General features: G+C 40.9%; 1 protein-coding gene across 1 annotated transcript in view; it reads left to right on the forward strand.

Moving 5' to 3' along the window:
* Positions 1–21,039, forward strand: part of LOC138324415 (leucine-rich repeat serine/threonine-protein kinase 1-like) — a 55,393-nt gene that overhangs the window by 327 nt on the left and 34,027 nt on the right. Inside the window, exons 2-12 of the mRNA XM_069269480.1 lie at positions 2,625–2,853; positions 3,232–3,272; positions 3,440–3,605; positions 7,322–7,357; positions 7,630–7,753; positions 13,571–13,715; positions 15,010–16,724; positions 17,440–17,647; positions 17,870–18,046; positions 18,995–19,137; positions 19,552–19,672. Coding sequence (XP_069125581.1) covers positions 2,658–2,853; positions 3,232–3,272; positions 3,440–3,605; positions 7,322–7,357; positions 7,630–7,753; positions 13,571–13,715; positions 15,010–16,724; positions 17,440–17,647; positions 17,870–18,046; positions 18,995–19,137; positions 19,552–19,672 — 3,072 coding nt within the window. The 5' untranslated portion in view covers positions 2,625–2,657. The remainder of the gene's footprint in view (positions 1–2,624; positions 2,854–3,231; positions 3,273–3,439; positions 3,606–7,321; positions 7,358–7,629; positions 7,754–13,570; positions 13,716–15,009; positions 16,725–17,439; positions 17,648–17,869; positions 18,047–18,994; positions 19,138–19,551; positions 19,673–21,039) is intronic.

Raw genomic sequence — 21,039 nt, forward strand, 5'->3', positions numbered from 1 at the left:
ATAGGAGATTTAGTTAGTGTGCTATCTAGATCTCTGTCGTGGTGGAATGTGTATTTCTTTTCTTGATAATATTGTGAATTTAATAACATGCTTACATCTTCATGTACATCAACATCTACCTAGCTAGTTATCAACCTACATATATATGTACGTAATTGTATTGAAAATCATGTCAATAGATACTGGATAGGTGTGTTAATGTTCAGGGAAAGGAGAAAAATGATTTAAATCAGTTTATAGATTTTGATGATACAAGGTCTGGAGGAAATGCATTTCAGTCTTGAATAGTGCTGGGAAAGATTGAGTGGTAGCGAGTCTTTTTTGCAGTAAGGCATCTGCTTTTGAAAGCTTATAAGGCCATTTGTTAAAAGATGAATTGCTGCTTCATTAGTTTTTTTCTAACCGTGTTAGACGCTGCACAATACAAGTTTCAAAAGTGTCTTATTATGCTATACCGCAACAGTTATTATTATGACCAAGTGCAGATATATTTTTTAGTTTTTTTAGCTTATCATGGCGCGGCGTCTGTCTTCCGTCCGTCAACATTTCCTTTAAATCGCTACTAGTCATATAGAGTTCTGCATGGATTTAACCAAATTTGGCAATATGCATCCTTGGTGGAAGGGCAACAAAACTTGTATAAATTTTGGCTCTGACCCCCCGGGGGCCCAATAGGGGAAATGGAGGTAAATCCTATAAATCACTACTTGTCCTAGAGTTCTGTATGTTTTGTGACCAAATTTGACCATAAACATCCTTGGTGGAAGGGGAACAGAACTTGATCAAATCCTATAAATTGCTCCTTGTCCTAGAGTTCTAGATAGATTGTATTCATTGTAACCAAATTTGGCAATAGACATCCTTGGGGAAAGGGAACAGAACTTGTATAAATTTTGACTTTGACCCCAGGGATAGGAGGGACGGGGCCAAATAGGGGAAATTGAGGTAATTAAATCATATAAATTGCTACTTGTCTCAGAGTTCTGCATGGATTTAGACCAAATTTGGCCACAAACATCCTAATTGGGGGAAGGGAAACAGAAGGTGTATAAATTTTGGCTCTGACCCCCCTGGGGGCAGGATGGGCGGGCCCAATAGGGAAATTAGAGGTAAATATTCAAATTCCTTCAGAAAAGAAACAATGAACCTGTATTCAGAACATTACTTGGCATTACAGCGCTCTGGGCCTCTTGTTTAACAGATAAGATATATTTTATTATAGTGTTCGTCACACATTTTAAACAGCAGTACTTTAAATATGTACATAAATAATAATCTAAAATGTCCAGCCTGCAAAGACTTATGAGACACTGATTTTAAAAAGTACATTAAATAAGACAATATGCCAATATTGCTGTAAGTATCAACATTATTATAAAAAGAAACTGTCAGTATAATGTGGCCATTTATAATCCAATAATATTATCATATATATAATTTCAAAGTTATACTGTAATCAAATTCATAAAATACATGCCTTTCTGCGACTTAACATATTAAAAATGACTGAAGGTAAAAGTCTACAATTTGCATAGTTCATTATTAATAGTAATTTATCGATGTTACTTAAAGTGTTAAAATTTCTGTTGAGATTTTGCATATGATTAAACAATTCATGACATAGATCAGAATAAAAGTCACATTGGATAAAAAAAGTGACTATCATCCTCTATTTGGTAAGTACTATTTATACAATTACTACATACTCTATCTACCAGTGGTAATTATGCATGTACTGTGTATATATACATGTATAATAAAATTTTGAGTTGCCAAAAAAAAAAACCAACACACACACAAAATTCAAGTATCTCAAAGCTTACATGTATATAGACAGACACTTTAACCATTGTAGTAGTTAAAGTAGACTGGCCACCAGTCTCTAGAATATTAAAAAAAAACCACTAAAATTTGGCTTGACTATTTTCGTCTCTACTACATGCCTGATTCTAGTTTTAAACTAGGGGGAGATAATCTAGTAAACTTTAGTAGAACTTTGCTGAGAAAGTCTAATCAATAACTTAGGGTCTGGTGGTCAGTCTATAGTTAAAGTAACAGTGACAATACTCTGTGGAATTGTCAGACATTAAATGAAAATGACTATAAGTGCAACATTGCCAAGTGACAGATTATATTACATTAAATAGCAGAGAAAGTTATAACAACTTGACTGGAATTGGGTTTTGAACTTTAATTAGAACATATGATGATTGATGAAGCTATACATATCCTTTGGATTTCCAATTTAGTTACACATAAGTGAAAATGAAAGGAGACTTACATTTATACATACAAAATAAATGTTGATATCAGTCAGCAGTATCAAAGGAAATTAATGATAAACTTTTTAGGAAATATTGTGTGTAGTGGAACGTCAAGTTTCATAATAAATGCATCTTCATATTTATTTTTAGTACGAAAAGGTTTCCTTCTACCTCAAGCAGTTCAGGAAATCATCACTCAAGGGGAGATAACCATATTACGCTTGATTATGATACTCGTGTACAATTTATAAATAAGAAGTATCATATCTAGATCTAAGTAGTTACATTAGGTTTATATGCAGGTTTCCATATACATGTACAATCCGAGTCGGTATATACACAGTGAGTGTTTTGTTACAGATGTAGCTATATACAGCCGTCGATCACTGTGTCATGGAGGACTTCGCTGGTGAAGAGTTGATACAGGCAGCATTGTTTGATAACGATGAGCTACTTAGGTGTCTCCTGGAGGGTGACTGTCGTAGTCATATCAATACGACAGACCGATGCCACCGTACTGCCACCTACACAGCTGTGTCCAATAATAGCATCAAGTGTCTACGCCTTCTCCTGGAATATGGAGGAATGTGTTTTCCTGAGACTGTAGTTAACATCATGTACAATTTAAGAGAATATTGTTAACATATAGAATTAAAGACCTCAGATATAATTATTTCTTATGGTAATATTTTGGGAGTGTCTTATTTAGTTAATTCTGTGATACAATGTTAACCAAAATGTGCTTTTTATGCCTAAACCTAAACTTCTTGTGTGGTAGTACCACAAAAGTGTGTGGTAGTACCACAAAACAAATTCTCCAGAAAAGACATCGTTTCCAAATGTGCATTTAATTGTCTCCTTCATATTTCATTTATGATCCAGAACACCTACACTATCAACATCTAAGTACCTACATGTTATTTAATAACGATTTATTAATGTGTTTTGTTTTATTTTTTATTTGCAGCTGACCCCAATATTCCTGCTGGAGAAATGCTCAACTTAAGAGTAAGTTTGTTTTTAATTGTCAATGTATATATAAAGTAGCTATTTAAGAGTTTTTTGTAACTGTATTCATGGATACAGTCTGTACCAGTTTGTCTGAATAGAAAAGATAAGACTTTTTTTTCCTCTCCATCAAATGTACATCTTGTTTCTAAACATACTTATTACAGACACCCCTGCACTGTGCCCTGCTGGATGGTAAAAAGGAGATAGTGGAACTACTGGTACACAATGGTGCCGATTTGTATGCATTGGATGTGTTAGGGTTGTCTCCCCTTTCCTTAGCTAGGAACATAGAGCGCGCTGACTTCATACGTTGTCTGGAGAGAGAAAATGGTAAAGTCAAATGAAAGAGACAAAACTAATTTTTTTTTAACTCACCTGGTCCAAAGGACCAAGGTAGAGGTAAATTCATTAAATCGCTACTTGTCCTAGAGTTCTGCATGGATTGTAACCAAAATTAGCCACAAACATCCTTGGGGGAAGGGGAACAGAACTTGTATAAATTTTGGCTCTGACCCCCCGGGGGCAGGAGGGGCGGGGCCCAATAGGGGAAATAGAGGTAAATCCTTTAAATCGCTACTAGTCATAGAGTTCTGAATGGAATGTTACCAAATTTGGCCACAAACATCCTTGGGGGAAGGGGATCAGAACTTGTATAAATTTTGGCTCTGGTCCCCTGGGGGCAGGAGGGGCGGGGCCCAATAGGGGAAATAGAGGTAAATCTATAAATCGCTACTTGAGGTAAATCCTTTAAATCGCTACTTGTCATAGAGATCTGCACGTATTGTAACTAAATTTGGCCACAAACACCCTGGGTGGAAGGGAACGAACTTGTATTAATTTTTGCTCGACAACCCTGGGGGCATGGAGCAGCTGGGCCAATAGAGGAATAGAGGTAATATCCTTTGATTCGCTCACTAGTCATAAGAGTTCTGCTTGGATTTGTAACCAAATATGGCCACTCTAACATACTTGGGGGAGGGGTGAACAAGTAAATTGTATATATTTTGGCTCTGGCCCCCCAGGGCCCCCCCCCCCCCCCCCCCCCCCCCCCCCCCCCCCCCCGCAGGGTAGCGGGCGGGGCCCAATAGGGGATAATAGGAGGTAAACTCCTTTAAATCGCTAATAGTCAATAGAGTTGCTGAATGAAATGTATAACAAAACAAAACTATTTTTTTTTTAACTCACCTGGTCCAAAGGACCAAGGTGAAAGCTTATGCGATACTGTTGCATCCGTCGTCTGTCGTCTGTTGGTCCGTCAACAATCGACTTCAACAAAATTTGACTGGTAGCATCCTTATGGGGTACTGACTGAAAATTGTACAGATGGTGGGGCTGACCCCCCGGGGGCCTGAGGGGTGGGATCAAAAGTGGTCAATTTGACTATTTCCATATAAACGACTTCTTCTTTGAAACTTAGTATGGGATATTACCCATAATGCAATGGTAGCATTCTTATAGGGTGGGGATTCAAAATTGTACAAATGATGGGGCTGACCCCCTGTGGGCCTGAGGGGTGGGGTCAAAAGGGGTCAATTTGGCTATTCCCATATAAACAACTTTTTCTCTGAAACTAAGCATGGGAGAGCACCCATAATGCCATGGTAGCATCCTTATAGGGTGGGGATTCAAAATTGTGCAAATGATAGGGCTGACCCCCCGGAGGCCTGAGGGGCGGGGTCAAAAGGGATCAATTTGGCTATTTCCATATAAACGACTTCTTTCCTGGATCTAAGCATTGGATAACACTCATATTGCAATGGTAGCATCCTTATAAGGTGGGGATTCAAAACTGTACAAATGATGGGGCTGACCCCTCCGGGGAGCTGAAGGGCGAGGTCAAAAGGGGTCAATTTGGCTATATCCATATAAATGACTTCTTCTCTGCAACTAAGCATGGGATTGCACATATAATGCAATGGTAGAATTCTTATAGAATGGGGATTCAAAATTGTACAAATGATAGGGCTGACCCCCCGGAGGCCTGAGGGGTGGGGTCCAAAGGGATCAATTTGGCTATTTCCATTTAAAAGACTTCTTTTCTCGATCTAAGCATTGGATAACACCCGTATTGTAATGGTAGCATCCTTATGAGGTGAGGTTTCAAAATTGTACATATTGTGGGGCTGATCCCCCGGGGGCCTGAGGGGCGTGGCCAACAGTGTCAATTTGGCTATTTCTTTATTACATTGTATAATAAATGATATCTCCTCTGAAACTAAGCATTAGAATGCACTCGTATTGCATTGTTAACTTCCTTATGGGTCGAGGATTTAAAATTGTACAAAGTGTGGGGCTGACAACTGGGAGCCTGAGGGGTGAGGTCAAAAGTGTCGATTTGACTATTCCCATTAAATTGACTTCTTCTCAAAAACTAAGCATTGGATAACACTCATATTGCATTGGTAGCATCCTTATTGTTTGGGGATTCAAAATTGTACAAATGATGGGGCCATTTTTCAATAGTTTCTAGCCCACCATCATCAGATGGTGGGCTATTCAAATTGCCTTTAGTCCATGGTCTGTCTGTCCGTCCGTTAACAATTCTTGTTACCGCTATTTCTCAGAAAGTAATAAAGGGATCTTTTTCAAATCTAATTTGTAGGTTTCCCTAGGGCCCTAGTTGTGCATATTGCATTTTGGGAACAATCGGTCAACAAGATGGCTGCCGGCAGCCATTTTGGATTTTGAGAATTAAAGTTTGTTACTGCTATTCCTCAGAAATTTCTAAAGGGATCTTTCTCAAATGTCATATGCAGGTTCTCCTAGGCACCTGGTTGTGCATATTGCATTTTGGACTAATTGGTTAATAATATGGCCGCCAGGCAGCCATTTTGGATTTTGATAGTTAGTTTGTTACCACTATTCCTCAGAAAGTACTGAAGTGATCTTTCTCAAATTTCATATGCAGGTCCCCCTTAGACCTTATTTGTGCATGTTACATTTTTGGACAGATCAGTGAACAAGATGGCCGTCTGGCTGCCATGTTTGATTTTGATAATTGAAGTTTGTTACCGCTATTTTGTAGAAATATATGCAGGCTATTTTGTTGAAATATATGCAGGTTTTCCTTAGGCCCTATACATGTAGCTAGTTATGCATATTGCATTTTGGGATTGATCGGTGAACAAGATGGCCGAGAGCCTGGCATCTTGGATTTTGATAATTGAAGTTTGTTACTGCTATTTCTCACAAAGTACTGAAGCAATCTGTCTTAAACTTTATATGCAGTATGTTTTAAAAAGTTTGAAAAGCAGAGAAAAGTTCCCTCTTTTCAATGTCAGACATAGACCATTCCTTAGTGGGCGCCAAGATCCCTCTGGGATCTCTTGTTTTATGATAATTACTAAATAAACCAGGTGAGCGATACAGGCCCTCTGGGCCTCTTGTTTCTTTTGTACTGACTGATACATGATATACTATATGTGACCCAAGAAGTGCCCAAATGCAAGGCACTTAAAAACTTGGGGTGAGGGAAATGAAAAAGCACTGAATAGATTTAATTGAGACTAATCTTTCTCAAAGATATTTCATAATGTAAGCCACTAATCAATTTAAAAAAAAAAAACCCAAAAAAAACAAACTTATATATGGTTTCCTTATTTATGTTGTCTGCATTTTAATTTGATGTACTAAATTGAGGCTTTGAAAAGGGGAGGGGATATTTATTGGGTCAAATAAGGTATAACATTTCTAATCGTGTGTTTTAAAATAATCTGTGAGTCATACAAATAAACTGCCCATTAGATTCAAAGTTTTTATTGGAAATTTTAAGCTAAATGAAAAAATGTCTCTCGCTATTTTTAGAAGTAGATTGAGATCTGTCAAAGAGACAAATACTATAAAGCAAACTTTGAATACTAATTTTAGTATTCTATGGACAGATGGCATATCCTCCTTCATGATGATTTGTTCTTTGCATCTATAAGCCACATATACACCTCACATAGATACAGAACTGGCTATAGGTTGTAAGTGACATACATAGTGTTTTATAATACATGTATAAGTTTAGTGGTTGTTTGAAACCTTTGTCCACCTTTTTTCAGATCGAAGAGAAAAGCTAGCAGAGATTCACAGAAAAGGTAAGAATCTGTAATGTAATGGATACCTGTGGCCTAATACATTGTATGAATAATACCCCTGAATGTATGCAAAGTAATACATTTGAACTTTTAAAACTATTATACAATAGTCATTATTAATTCATACCTTTAAAACTATTTTTGGTTTGCTTTCAATTTTGTGTAAGGCCTAATTACCAACAGTTAGGTAATTTTATATTGAATATAGAATGTGAAACCTTCATAAATGTTGTATCTTTTTAAAGACAGCTTCAATATTTATCATATCACAGATTTCATAAATGCCTGTGAGAAGGAGGAGGTCAATGCCATTAAGTCAGCTCTGTGTGTAGCGGAGTCTTCTAAACGCTTGGTCAATGACAAGATAACTGAGGATGGCCTCACAGCCCTGTGTCTGTAAGTAAAAATGACCACATGGCCCTGTGTCTATAATAACTTATTGTATGGATGGCCTTATAGCCCTATCTCTGACAGTAATCATTGAGGATGGCTTCATGGCCCTGTCTCTCACAGTAGTAATTGAGGATGGCCTCATGGCCCTGTCTCTGACAGTAATAATTGAGGATGGCCTCATGGCCCTGTCTCTGACAGTAATAATTGAGGATGGCCTCATGGCCCTGTCTCTGACAGTAATAATTGAGGATGGCCTCATGGCCCTGTCTGACAGTAATAATTGAGGATGGCCTCATGGCCCTGTCTCTGACAGTAATAATTGAGGATGGCCTCATGGCCCTGTCTCTGACAGTAATAATTGAGGATGGCCTCATGGCCCTGTCTCTGACAGTAATAATTGAGGATGGCCTCATGGCCCTGTCTCTGACTATTGAGATGGCTCAGGCCTCTCTGACATAGTAATAATTGAGGATGGCCTCATGGCCCCTGTCTCTGACAGTAATAATTGAGGATGGCCTCATGGCCCTGTCTCTGACAGTAATAATTGAGGATGGCCTCATGGCCCTGTCTCTGACAGTAATAATTGAGGATGGCCTCATGGCCCTGTCTCTTGACAGTAATAATTGAGGATGGCCTCATGGCCCTGTCTCTGACAGTAATAATTGAGGATGGCCTCATGGCCCTGTCTCTGACAGTAATAATTGAGGATGGCCTCATGGCCCTGTCTCTGACAGTAATAATTGAGGATGGCCTCATGGCCCTGTCTCTGACAGTAATAATTGAGGATGGCCTCATGGCCCTGTCTCTGACAGTAATAATTGAGGATGGCCTCATGGCCCTGTCTCTGACAGTAATAATTGAGGATGGCCTCATGGCCCTGTCTCTGACAGTAATAATTGAGGATGGCCTCATGGCCCTGTCTCTGACAGTAATAATTGAGGATGGCCTCATGGCCCTGTCTCTGACAGTAATAATTGAGGATGGCCTCATGGCCCTGTCTCTGACAGTAATAATTGAGGATGGCCTCATGGCCCTGTCTCTGACAGTAATAATTGAGGATGGCCTCATGGCCCTGTCTCTGACAGTAGAAATTGAGGATGGCCTCATGGCCCTGTCTCTGACAGTAATAATTGAGGATGGCCTCATGGCCCTGTCTCTGACAGTAATAATTGAGGATGGCCTCATGGCCCTGTCTAATGACAGTAATAATTGAGAATGGCCTCATGGCCCTGTCTCTGACAGTAATAATTGAGGATGGCCTCATGGCCCTGTCTCTGACAGTAATAATTGAGGATGGCCTCATAACCCTGTCTCTGACAGTAATAATTGAGGTGGCCTCAGTAATAATGGATAGGATGGCCTCATGGCCCTGTCTCTGACAGTAATAATTGAGGATGGCCTCATGGCCCTGTCTCTGACAGTAATAATTGAGGAGCCTGGCCTCATGGCCCTGTCTCTGACAGTAATAATTGAGGATGGCCTCATGGCCCTGTCTCTGACAGTAATAATTGAGGATGGCCTCATGGCCCTGTCTCTGACAGTAATAATTGAGGATGGCCTCATGGCCCTGTCTCTGACAGTAATAATTGAGGATGGCCTCATGGCCCTGTCTCTGACAGTAATAATTGAGGATGGCCTCATGGCCCTGTCTCTGACAGTAATAATTGAGGATGGCCTCATGGCCCTGTCTCTGACAGTAATAATTGAGGATGGCCTCATGGCCCTGTCTCTGACAGTAATAATTGAGGATGGCCTCATGGCCCTGTCTCTGACAGTAATAATTGAGGATGGCCTCATGGCCCTGTCTCTGACAGTAATAATTGAGGATGGCCTCATGGCCCTGTCTCTGACAGTAATAATTGAGGATGGCCTCATGGCCCTGTCTCTGACAGTAATAATTGAGGATGGCCTCATGGCCCTGTCTCTGACAGTAATAATTGAGGCCTGGCCTCATGGCCCTGTCTCTGACAGTAATAATTGAGGATGGCCTCATGGCCCTGTCTCTGACAGTAATAATTGAGGATGGCCTCATGGCCCTGTCTCTGACAGTAATAATTGAGGATGGCCTCATGGCCCTGTCTCTGACAGTAATAATTGAGGATGGCCTCATGGCCCTGTCTCTGACAGTAATAATTGAGGATGGCCTCATGGCCCTGTCTCTGACAGTAATAATTGAGGATGGCCTCATGGCCCTGTCTCTGACAGTAATAATTGAGGATGGCCTCATGGCCCTGTCTCTGACAGTAATAATTGAGGATGGCCTCATGGCCCTGTCTCTGACAGTAATAATTGAGGATGGCCTCATGGCCCTGTCTCTGACAGTAATAATTGAGGATGGCCTCATGGCCCTGTCTCTGACAGTAATAATTGAGGATGGCCTCATGGCCCTGTCTCTGACAGTAATAATTGAGGATGGCCTCATGGCCCTGTCTCTGACAGTAATAATTGAGGATGGCCTTCATGGCCCTGTCTCTGACAGTAATAATTGAGGATGGCCTCATGGCCCTGTCTCTGACAGTAATAATTGAGGATGGCCTCATGGCCCTGTCTCTGACAGTAATAATTGAGGATGGCCTCATGGCCCTGTCTCTGACAGTAATAATTGAGGATGGCCTCATGGCCCTGTCTCTGACAGTAATAATTGAGGATGGCCTCATGGCCCTGTCTCTGACAGTAATAATTGAGGATGGCCTCATGGCCCTGTCTCTGACAGTAATAATTGAGGATGGCCTCATGGCCCTGTCTCTGACAGTAATAATTGAGGATGGCCTCATGGCCCTGTCTCTGACAGTAATAATTGAGGATGGCCTCATGGCCCTGTCTCTGACAGTAATAATTGAGGATGGCCTCATGGCCCTGTCTCTGACAGTAATAATTGAGGATGGCTTCATGGCCCTGTCTCTGACAGTAATAATTGAGGATGGCCTCATGGCCCTGTCTCTGACAGTAATAATTGAGGATGGCCTCATGGCCCTGTCTCTGACAGTAATAATTGAGATGGCCTCATGGCCCTGTCTCTGACAGTAATAATTGAGGATGGCCTCATGGCCCTGTCTCTGACAGTAATAATTTGATGGCCTCATGCCTGTCTCTGACATGGCCCATGGCCCTCTGACAGTAATAATTGAGGATGGCCTCATGGCCCTGTCTCTGACAGTAATAATTGAGGATGGCCTCATGGCCCTGTCTCTGACAGTAATAATTGAGGATGGCCTCATGGCCCTGTCTCTGACAGTAATAATTGAGGATGGCCTCATGGCCCTGTCTCTGACAGTAATAATTGAGGATGGCCTCATGGCCCCTCTGACAGTAATAATTGACAGTGACAATAATTGAGGATGGCCTCATGGCCCTGTCTCTGACAGTAATAATTGAGGATGGCCTCATGGCCCTGTCTCTGACAGTAATAATTGAGGATGGCCTCATGGCCCTGTCTCTGACAGTAATAATTGAGGATGGCCTCATGGCCCTGTCTCTGACAGTAATAATTGAGGATGGCCTCATGGCCCTGTCTAATGACAGTAATAATTGAGGATGGCCTCATGGCCCTGTCTCTGACAGTAATAATTGAGGATGGCCTCATGGCCCTGTCTCTGACAGTAATAATTGAGGATGGCCTCATGGCCCTGTCTCTGACAGTAATAATTGAGGATGGCCTCATGGCCCTGTCTCTGACAGTAATAATTGAGGATGGCCTCATGGCCCTGTCTCTGACAGTAATAATTGAGGATGGCCTCATGGCCCTGTCTCTGACAGTAATAATTGAGGATGGCCTCATGGCCCTGTCTCTGACAGTAATAATTGAGGATGGCCTCATGGCCCTGTCTAATGACAGTAATAATTGAGAATGGCCTCATGGCCCTGTCTCTGACAGTAATAATTGAGGATGGCCTCATGGCCCTGTCTCTGACAGTAATAATTGAGAATGGCCTCATGGCCCTGTCTCTGACAGTAATAATTGAGGATGGCCTCATGGCCCTGTCTCTGACAGTAATAATTGAGAATGGCCTCATGGCCAGCCTCACGGCCCTCTGTCTGACAGTAATAATTGATAACGGCCTGGCCTCATGGCCCTGTCTCTGACAGTAATAATTGAGGATGGCCTCATGGCCCTGTCTCTGACAGTAATCATTGAGGATGGCCTCATGGCCCTGTCTCTGACAGTAATAATTGAGGATGGCCTCATGGCCCTGTCTCTGACAGTAATAATTGAGGATGGCCTCATGGCCCTGTCTCTGACAGTAATAATTGAGGATGGCCTCATGGCCCTGTCTCTGACAGTAATAATTGAGGATGGCCTCATCATGGCCCTGTCTGACAGTAATAATTGAGAATGGCCTCATGGCCCTGTCTCTGACAGTAATAATTGAGGATGGCCTCATGGCCCTGTCTCTGACAGTAATAATTGAGATGGCCTCATGGCCCTGTCTCTGACAGTAATAATTGAGGATGGCCTCATGGCCCTGTCTCTGACAGTAATAATTGAGGATGGCCTCATGGCCCTGTCTCTGACAGTAATAATTGAGGATGGCCTCATGGCCCTGTCTCTGACAGTAATTATTGGGGTTGGCCTCATGGCCCTTTCTCTGACAGTAATAATTGAGGATGGCCTCATGGCCCTGTCTAATGACAGTAATAATTGAGGATGGCTTCATGGTCCTGTCTAATGACAGTAATAATTGAGGATGGCTTCATGGTCCTGTCTCTGACAGTAATAATTGAGGATGGCCTCATGGCCCTGTCTCTGACAGTAATAATTGAGGATGGCCTCATGGCCCTGTCTCTGACAGTAATAATTGAGGATGGCCTCATGGCCCTGTCTAATGACAGTAATAATTGAGGATGGCCTCATGGCCCTGTCTCTGACAGTAATAATTGAGGTTGGCCTCATGGCCCTCTCTCTGACAGTAATAATTGAGGATGGCCTCATGGCCCTGTCTCTGACAGTAATAATTGAGGATGGCCTCATGGCCCTGTCTCTGACAGTAATAATTGAGGATGGCCTCATGGCCCTGTCTCTGACAGTAATAATTGAGATGGCCTCATGGCCCTGTCTGACATGGCCTCCCTGTCTAATGACAGTAATAATTGAGGATGGCCTCATGGCCCTGTCTTGACAGTAATAATTGAGGTTGGCCTCATGGCCCTGTCTCTGACAGTAATCATTGAGGATGGCCTCATGGCCCTGTCTCTGACAGTAATAATTGAGGATGGCCTCATGGCCCTGTCTAATGACAGTAATAATTGAGATGGCCTCATGGCCCTGCCCTCTGACAGTAATAATTGATAACGGCCTGGCCTCATGGCCCTGTCTCTGACAGTAATAATTGAGGTTGGCCTCATGGCCCTGTCTCTGACAGTAATAATTGAGGATGGCCTCATGGCCCTGTCTCTGACAGTAATAATTGAGGATGGCCTCATGGCCCTGTCTCTGACAGTAATAATTGAGGATGGCCTCATAACCCTGTCTCTGACAGTCATAATTGAGGATGGCATTACGGCCCTGTCTCTGACAGTAGATATTGTAGATGGGCTCTCAGCCCTGTCTGTAAGTAAAAACAACCTCATGGCCCAGTCTATATTTTATTGTAAGTATGATCTCACAGTCTGATATGATGTCGAGTGTTATTATTTTAGAGTCTGATTCAGCTCTTCACTTCTAGAATCATTAGATTTCAATGAAATTTCAAAACACTATTGATGTGATGAGGCCCTTATCATTGATCTTTTTTTGATGTTTTAACATTATCAGGACTTTTAATGTTGAATTATATTTTACAAAGTAAGGTACTGTTACTAACTACATGGGCTATACAACAGGGCCTGTCGCCAGGGTAACATTGATATGGTGTCCCTCCTACTGGAGTGGGGAGCTGATCCCCGGGTGTTCGGAGATACAGGAGAGGGACCAGCCCATATCATCTGTCAGCAAGGGGACAGCAAGATACTAACCCTCCTCCTACAGGTAAGTAACCATGGAAACCAGGGACAGCAAGATACTTGCCTTCCTCCTACAGGTAAGTAATCATGGAAACAAGGGACAGCAAAATACTAACCCTCCTCTTAAAGGTAAGTAACCATGGAAACAAATAAACCATACAGGAAAGGGACAGAAGATACTAACCCTCCTCCACAGGTAAGTAACATGGAAACAGGGACAGCAAATACTTGCCTTCCTCCTACATAAGTAATCATGGAAACAGGGACAGCAAGATACTCCTCCTCCTACAGGTAAGTAACCATGGAACACAAGCAAGATACCCTCTCTACAGTAAGTAAACCATGGAAACAGACAAAATACCTACCTCCTCCTACAGGTAAGTAACCATGGAAACAGGGGACAGACAAAGATACTAACCCTTCTCCTACATGTAATTATATAAGTAATCATGGAAACCACGGGACAGCAAGATACTAACCTCCTCCTACAGGTTTGTAACCATGGAAACAGGGGACAGCAAGATACTAACCCTCCTCCTACAGGTATGTAACCATGGAAACAGTAACAACAAGATATTTACCCTTCTCTTACAGGTAAGTGACCATGGAAGTAACCATGGAAACAGTAAAAAACAAGATACTCCCACTCCCCCTAAATGTAGGTTACCATGGAAATCGTGACAACAAGATACTAACCCTCCTCCTACAGGTAAATAACCATGGAAACAGTGACAACAAGATACTAACCCTCCTACAGGTTTGTAACCATGGAAACAGGGGACAGCAAGATACTAACCCTCCTCCTACAGGTAAATAACCATAGAAACAGTGACAACAAGATACTAACCCTCCTCCTACAGGTAAATAACCATGGAAACAGTGACAACAAGATACTAACCCTCCTCCTACAGGTAAATAACCATAGAAACAGTGACAACAAGATACTAACCCTCCTTGTACAGGTAAATAACCATAGAAACAGTGACAACAAGATACTAACCCTCCTTGTACAGGTAAATAACCATAGAAACAGTGACAACAAGATACTAACCCTCCTTGTACAGGTAAATAACCATAGAAACAGTGACAATAAGATAACTACTCAATTTCTACAGATGCGTAACCATTGAAATCAGTACATGTATCAATTGTATCCAGGTGCTCTTCCATCTGAGTTAGAAGTGAACAAATTACTCATAATCTTTTCTTTTAACTTATTATTAATTGAAATAGATGATTGACTTTTGAAAGAAATTCCTACAGTTTATTTTGTGAAGCTTGGAGGTTTCTATCTGAGTGACTATGCATTCTCTTTTCAGCAATGTATAGATATAGTGAAATCCAAGTCAGCTGATGAGAATCTTCCTCTACACAAAGCTGTCCAGGGTGGCCATATTGCAGTGGTGAAACAACTACTGGAGTACCCATACCAGGAAAGCATGATGACAGAATTCAGTGTGGATCTAGGGGCAAGGAACTACGTTTACTCCTTTCCTTTTGATGTGAATTCCCCTAATGTGTTTGGACACACTCCCTTCTATATCGCCTGTTTAGAAGGGGATACATCCCTGGTAGAGTGCATGTTAAATTTTGAGATACCTGCCACCAGTTCTGGTCCACCCATATTTGGTCAGAAGACTTCAGGGAGTCAGATGGGTGATACTACCGAACCCCAAACACCAGATGCGGGGTCATTCAGTCACTGTAAACCCTTCAAGGTGAATGTGGATAGCAGCAATAGGTTTATTCCACTTCATGCAGCTATCAAGAAAAGAAACCATCGATTGATTGACTTACTGTTACAGAATAAAGCTGACCCAAATAGTTCCTACAAAAGCAATGGCCACGTTGTGTCGGCGCTCACGGTTGCTTGTGACAACAGGGACAGCCTCACTCTGGATAAATTACTGCGTTACGGGGCTGAGGACAAAGATAACTCTATATTTTCTGACGTTGTCCATGACAGGCAGAATCTGATGCCTATTCTTCTTAAATATAAAAGTACGAAGGAAACTTCAGCAGATCATACTATCAACAAGGGAGCAATGAAGGCAGCTTACCTCGAGTCTCTTTGTGGGCAGCCAGAAGAGAATTACCAATTCTCATCCATCCATGTTAATTATAAGAAGATGTTTCCTGTGACGGCAGTCTACCTACGATGGCAAAACCTGAAGGTACTACACACAGTGGAAGAAGACTGGCTCATGAGCTGTGCCTATCACCACAACCTGACAATGAAAACTATCAGCTCTCTTGCTCTATTTGCCATAACAAGAGTAGACATTTCTAACAACAAACTTGGGAAGGTTATCCCCACAGTGCTATTCAAGCTGCCTTCTTTGTACACTTTAAACTTATCAAAAAATCATCTGTGTAAATTTCCGTCCAAGGACAATATGGATATTAGTTGTAGCTGTTTGGAGGAGTTGAGGATTGATAACAATAGATTAGAAGCCTTGCCTGCATACCTCTTTAGTTTTACATCATTAAAATATCTATCTGTTGCCAATAACCTGATCAAGGAGGTACCTACAGATATCTGGTGCTGTCCATCATTAGTCGTTGTCAACCTGTCTGACAACAAGCTCACCTGTCTGCCAGAGCCAAAAGTAATGTCGATGCGCATCTCAAGTACAGAGGCGTTCGATGGAAGTGTAATAAAGGAGTTTGAGAGCTCTATGATAATGGGAACCCCTGAAAATCAGGTCAAGCATGTCAACTACTGGTGTAGTCACCTTGACACCAAGGAGACAGACTTTGACCTTTCGAATCATCCCGGTAAAGATCATGTTGGACTGAAGGACCTTGACCTTTCACATAATTTACTGACTGAAGTACCTCGCTGGCTCTGTTGTGTTTCTCCACACATGGAGAACTTAAACTTGTCCCATAACAAGATAAATAGTGTGTTCAGGGTTGGAATGTACCCACAGCACCTAAAGACCTTGGACCTGAGTGGGAACCTTATAGTAAACCTAACCCCCTGGGCCAGGGAGCCTGACGCCGAGACCAGTATGTGTTACCGCAGTAGATTGTGAGTATGATGCAGCAGTTTTTAAAAATCCTTTAGTGGATAAGGATGAAGTTTATATGTTTAATTGGCTACAGAATGTTAGCACATTGATCATTGTATAAAGGTCAAGAAAGAGCAATTAAAGATTTCTTATTCATAATTTTGTTGCAATCACTTTGGTTTTTCACAGAATCTTAATTTTTAAATCATTGAATAATCCAACATTCTTCCTGTAAAGATATTTTTTTCTTGTAATTTTGTTGACAACAATAGACCACAGGGCCTCATTACTAATGATGATATATATAAGATAGGTCACGTCTATTTACATACATTATAAATAGACGTGACCTATCTTATATATATCATCATTAGTAACGAGGCCCTGTGAATAGACTGATTGCAACTAGAAAAAAATTATTTTCATTGTGCTTTTCCTGTAATTTGCAATTTCTATTGCCAAAACCACAGTTTAATTCTAATTTTTGAAATGACCAAATTATGGTTGGCATATTTGTAGACTTTTTCATAGATATCAAAAGTACATGTATCTTACACATCTGGTTCTAGGATCATGAAAGAATTTTAAACTTGATTTGTTTAACCAATCAAACATGATGTAACTCTCTATGTCAGAAGATGTAATCTGTGTTGTGATTAGCTGAGCCAAAACCATAGGCTTAAAACTGTTTCATGACCTTGTGACCATTAACTTAGACTTGTCTCTATTGTACAGACAGAAGATGTCCCCCAAACCTGGCTCCTTTTCTGGCTCCTCCTACCTCCCTATGTGTCCCCATCAGGGCCATACCCTCCTGGAGCGACTAGACACTCTCAACCTCAGCAACAACAAGTTCCTGAAGAAGATGATCGTGTGTAAAAATCAGCAGGACTTCATTCCTCGAAGGACAAGTTCTTCTTCCTCTCTAGGCTCCACAGCTAGTGTAAGAATTTCACATTTATGGTTTTAATTCTTCAAATTACTGACCTAGCTCATCAATCAGAATGTTGTGTCAGAGATCTGCAATTATCTTAAAAGATGGGAGAAGCTAAAAAGCTATTGCAAGCATGAACATTGACAATTACTAGTACATGCAGTTTTTGTAAAAATATCTAAATCATGTTTGTTTTCTCACATAATATGATTATTTCTTGTTACATTCCAGATGGGGTCATTCAGTGTATTACCAGGAGTAGCAGACGAGGTTACCCGTCGCCTCATCTTCCCAAATTTGACAAGTCTTGATCTGAGCTTCAACAAAAGCCTCCATGACCTTCCGTCGGAGATCGGCAATCTTAAAAACCTCAAACGACTGTCTCTAAACAGGTCCATGGTATCAGAGGTAAGTAAACCTGTAATGATTGCTCTATGTTAGTAGGGGTAGGGGAAGTTGGACTATCAATATATTGTTATTGTATGCCTTTCAACTCAATCAATCTATGGTAAATTCAACAAGTCAATATCAATTGCCAATTGTATGCCAACCTATCAATAGTTTCAATAGTCCTATTTTTCTGTAGCTTTGACTTACAGAATCATGTATTCACAGATGTTTGATACAATAACAATAGATCAATATTGGCATTGTCTTTGAATTGCTACTGACGCTAGTAAGTAAAGGGGAGTAACTCTAAACTAACACTGCACTATATAGGCAACATGTTGGCCAATTCATCGACTTGAATTCAGATTACTATATTATCACAATACCATTGCGATTGTAGTTTGCATTAGTTAAACTATTGGGGTAGTGTTTTCCCTGATAACATTAGTATTGCAATTGTTAAAAGTGTAGGCGATAGTCACCCCTATTAAAAAATAAGTAAATCTATAATGACTTGTTGTTATGCAATTCAATAGGTCTATGCCAATAAATGATCAATGAAAATAGGTTTTAAAATCTATAAAGATTATCACACTATCAATGGGACACTGCATAAAGTCTCAATACTTTTATGGCAGAGCACACCAATGCAACATATTGGTGATACCCAAGAGGATAGCAGAGCAGTTAATACAACACTAGTCTTATGAAACAGATTTGGTGCTGTAAAAGCTGAAACTTTAATAAATGAAATTTTATAACTGTTATAATAAACCTTATTTCTCAACAAGAAATCTAGTATTTATTCATGACTTTCGGCAAGCACTTGGTTGCCTTCAAGGTGGTTGCCTTTTTCAGCCCTAATTGCGGTCAATTAGGAGTCTCAAACAAATTTGGCATGGAATTTAGTCACATGACCCAGCTAAAGTCCTTGTGTAACTTATATTTTGTGTTTTGATTTGATAGCTTCCTCCAGAGCTGGGATGTTTAAAAAACCTGATTACTCTGGAGCTCGAACTTTGCCCTCTACAAGGTCCCATTCAGGATGTGATAAGAACATCCAAGACCCCTCGCGACATCCTCGGCTTCCTTCATTCCATACTGGAGGAGTATGTATTTCTCACATATTTTCGAACAATTTCACTGCTTTAGTCAGAGAAAAGATATGTTGTTCTCTTGAATAACTTCTGTATTATTGACATAGGTTGAATATAATTTTATAATGGCAGGTGATGTAATCATCCTTGTATCTACAGCATTAAGTAATTTAGCAATAATAATCTACATTTATAATGTAATACTTGATAACTTTGTGCTAACCACACATTTAACATTTGTGATATGATGGCCTTTACGCTCCAAGTTAATCTTGAGATTCCATTGGCCTTGTAATGCTATTTCATACATATGTATTTGGAAATTTCGAATTGTCTGAACAAGTCCATTACTTGGAGACTATTTCTGAATGACATGAATGTTGCTTATACCAGTAGTATAAATGCAATTGTTTTGCTATTATACAGAGCAGTAGAGTACAACTGTATGAATCTGATGTTTGTGGGTATCCATGAAATAGGCAAGACATCTCTACTGAGGCAGATCAGGAAAAACAGGAAAACTCCTAAGGGGATTCCCATCCCCACTGTAAGTATACACTTAGTATGTTACCAAAATTGTGTTTATTAAACCTTTAATGAATGATTTGAATCAACTTAAACTGTCTTCCGATATATGCAGACATTCTGACAATATTTTAGCCTGTGAGGGTAATTTGATAAATAAGGGAGTTGTAACACATGATGGCATTAATAGAGGGCACGGTGGTATGTTTAAGGGCACAGTGGTATGTTTGAGGGCACAGTGGTATGTTTGAGGGCACAGTGGTATGTTTGAGGGCACGGTGGTATGTTTAAGGGCAAAGTAGTATGTTTGAGTGCACAGTGGTATGTTTAAGGGCTAAGTAGTATGTTTGAGGGCGCAGTGGTATTTTTGAGGCCACGGTGGTATGTTTGAGGGAACAGTAGTATGTTTGAGACCACGGTGGTATGTTTGAAGGAAGTAAAGCATATTTGATGGTAGTAAGATATTAGTGTTAAATTGATAACACTGGTAGCCCACTTAGTGTAAGACATAATATGTGATAGCAGTAGGACATGATATGTGAGAGCAGTAAGATATGACATGTGAGAGCAGTAAGACATGACATGTGAGAGCAGTAAGACATGACATGTGAGAGCAGTAAGACATGACATGTGAAAGCAGTAAGACATGACATGTGAGAGCAGTAAGACATGACATGTGAAAGCAGTAAGACATGACATGTGAGAGCGGTAAGACATGACATGTGAAAGCAGTAAGACATGACATGTGAGAGCAGTAAGACATGACATGTGAAAGCAGTAAGACATGACATGTGAGAGCAGTAAGACATGACATGTGAGAGCAGTAAGACATGACATGTGAGAGCAGTAAGACATGACATGTGAAAGCAGTAAGACATGACATGTGAGAGCAGTAAGACATGACATGTGAAAGCAGTAAGACATGACATGTGAGAGCAGTAAGACATGTAATGTGAGAGCAGTAAGACATGACATGTGAGGACAGTAAGACATGACATGTGAGAGCAGTAAGACATGACATGTGAGAGCAGTAAGACATGACATGTGAGAGCAGTAAGACATGACATGTGAGAGCAGTAAGACATGACATGTGAGAGCAGTAAGACATGTCATGTGAGAGCAGTAAGACATGACATGTGAGAGCAGTAAGACATGACATGTGAGAGCAGTAAGACATGACATGTGAGAGCAGTAAGACATGACATGTGAGAGCAGTAAGACATGACATGTGAGAGCAGTAAGACATGACATGTGAGAGCAGTAAGACATGACATGTGAGAGCAGTAAGACATGACATGTGAGAGCAGTAAGACATGACATGTGAGAGCAGTAAGACATGACATGTGAGAGCAGTAAGACATGACATGTGAGAGCGGTAAGACATGACAT

Source organism: Argopecten irradians, chromosome 5, assembly GCF_041381155.1.
Source record: "Argopecten irradians isolate NY chromosome 5, Ai_NY, whole genome shotgun sequence".
NCBI classification, from domain to species: domain Eukaryota; kingdom Metazoa; phylum Mollusca; class Bivalvia; order Pectinida; family Pectinidae; genus Argopecten; species Argopecten irradians.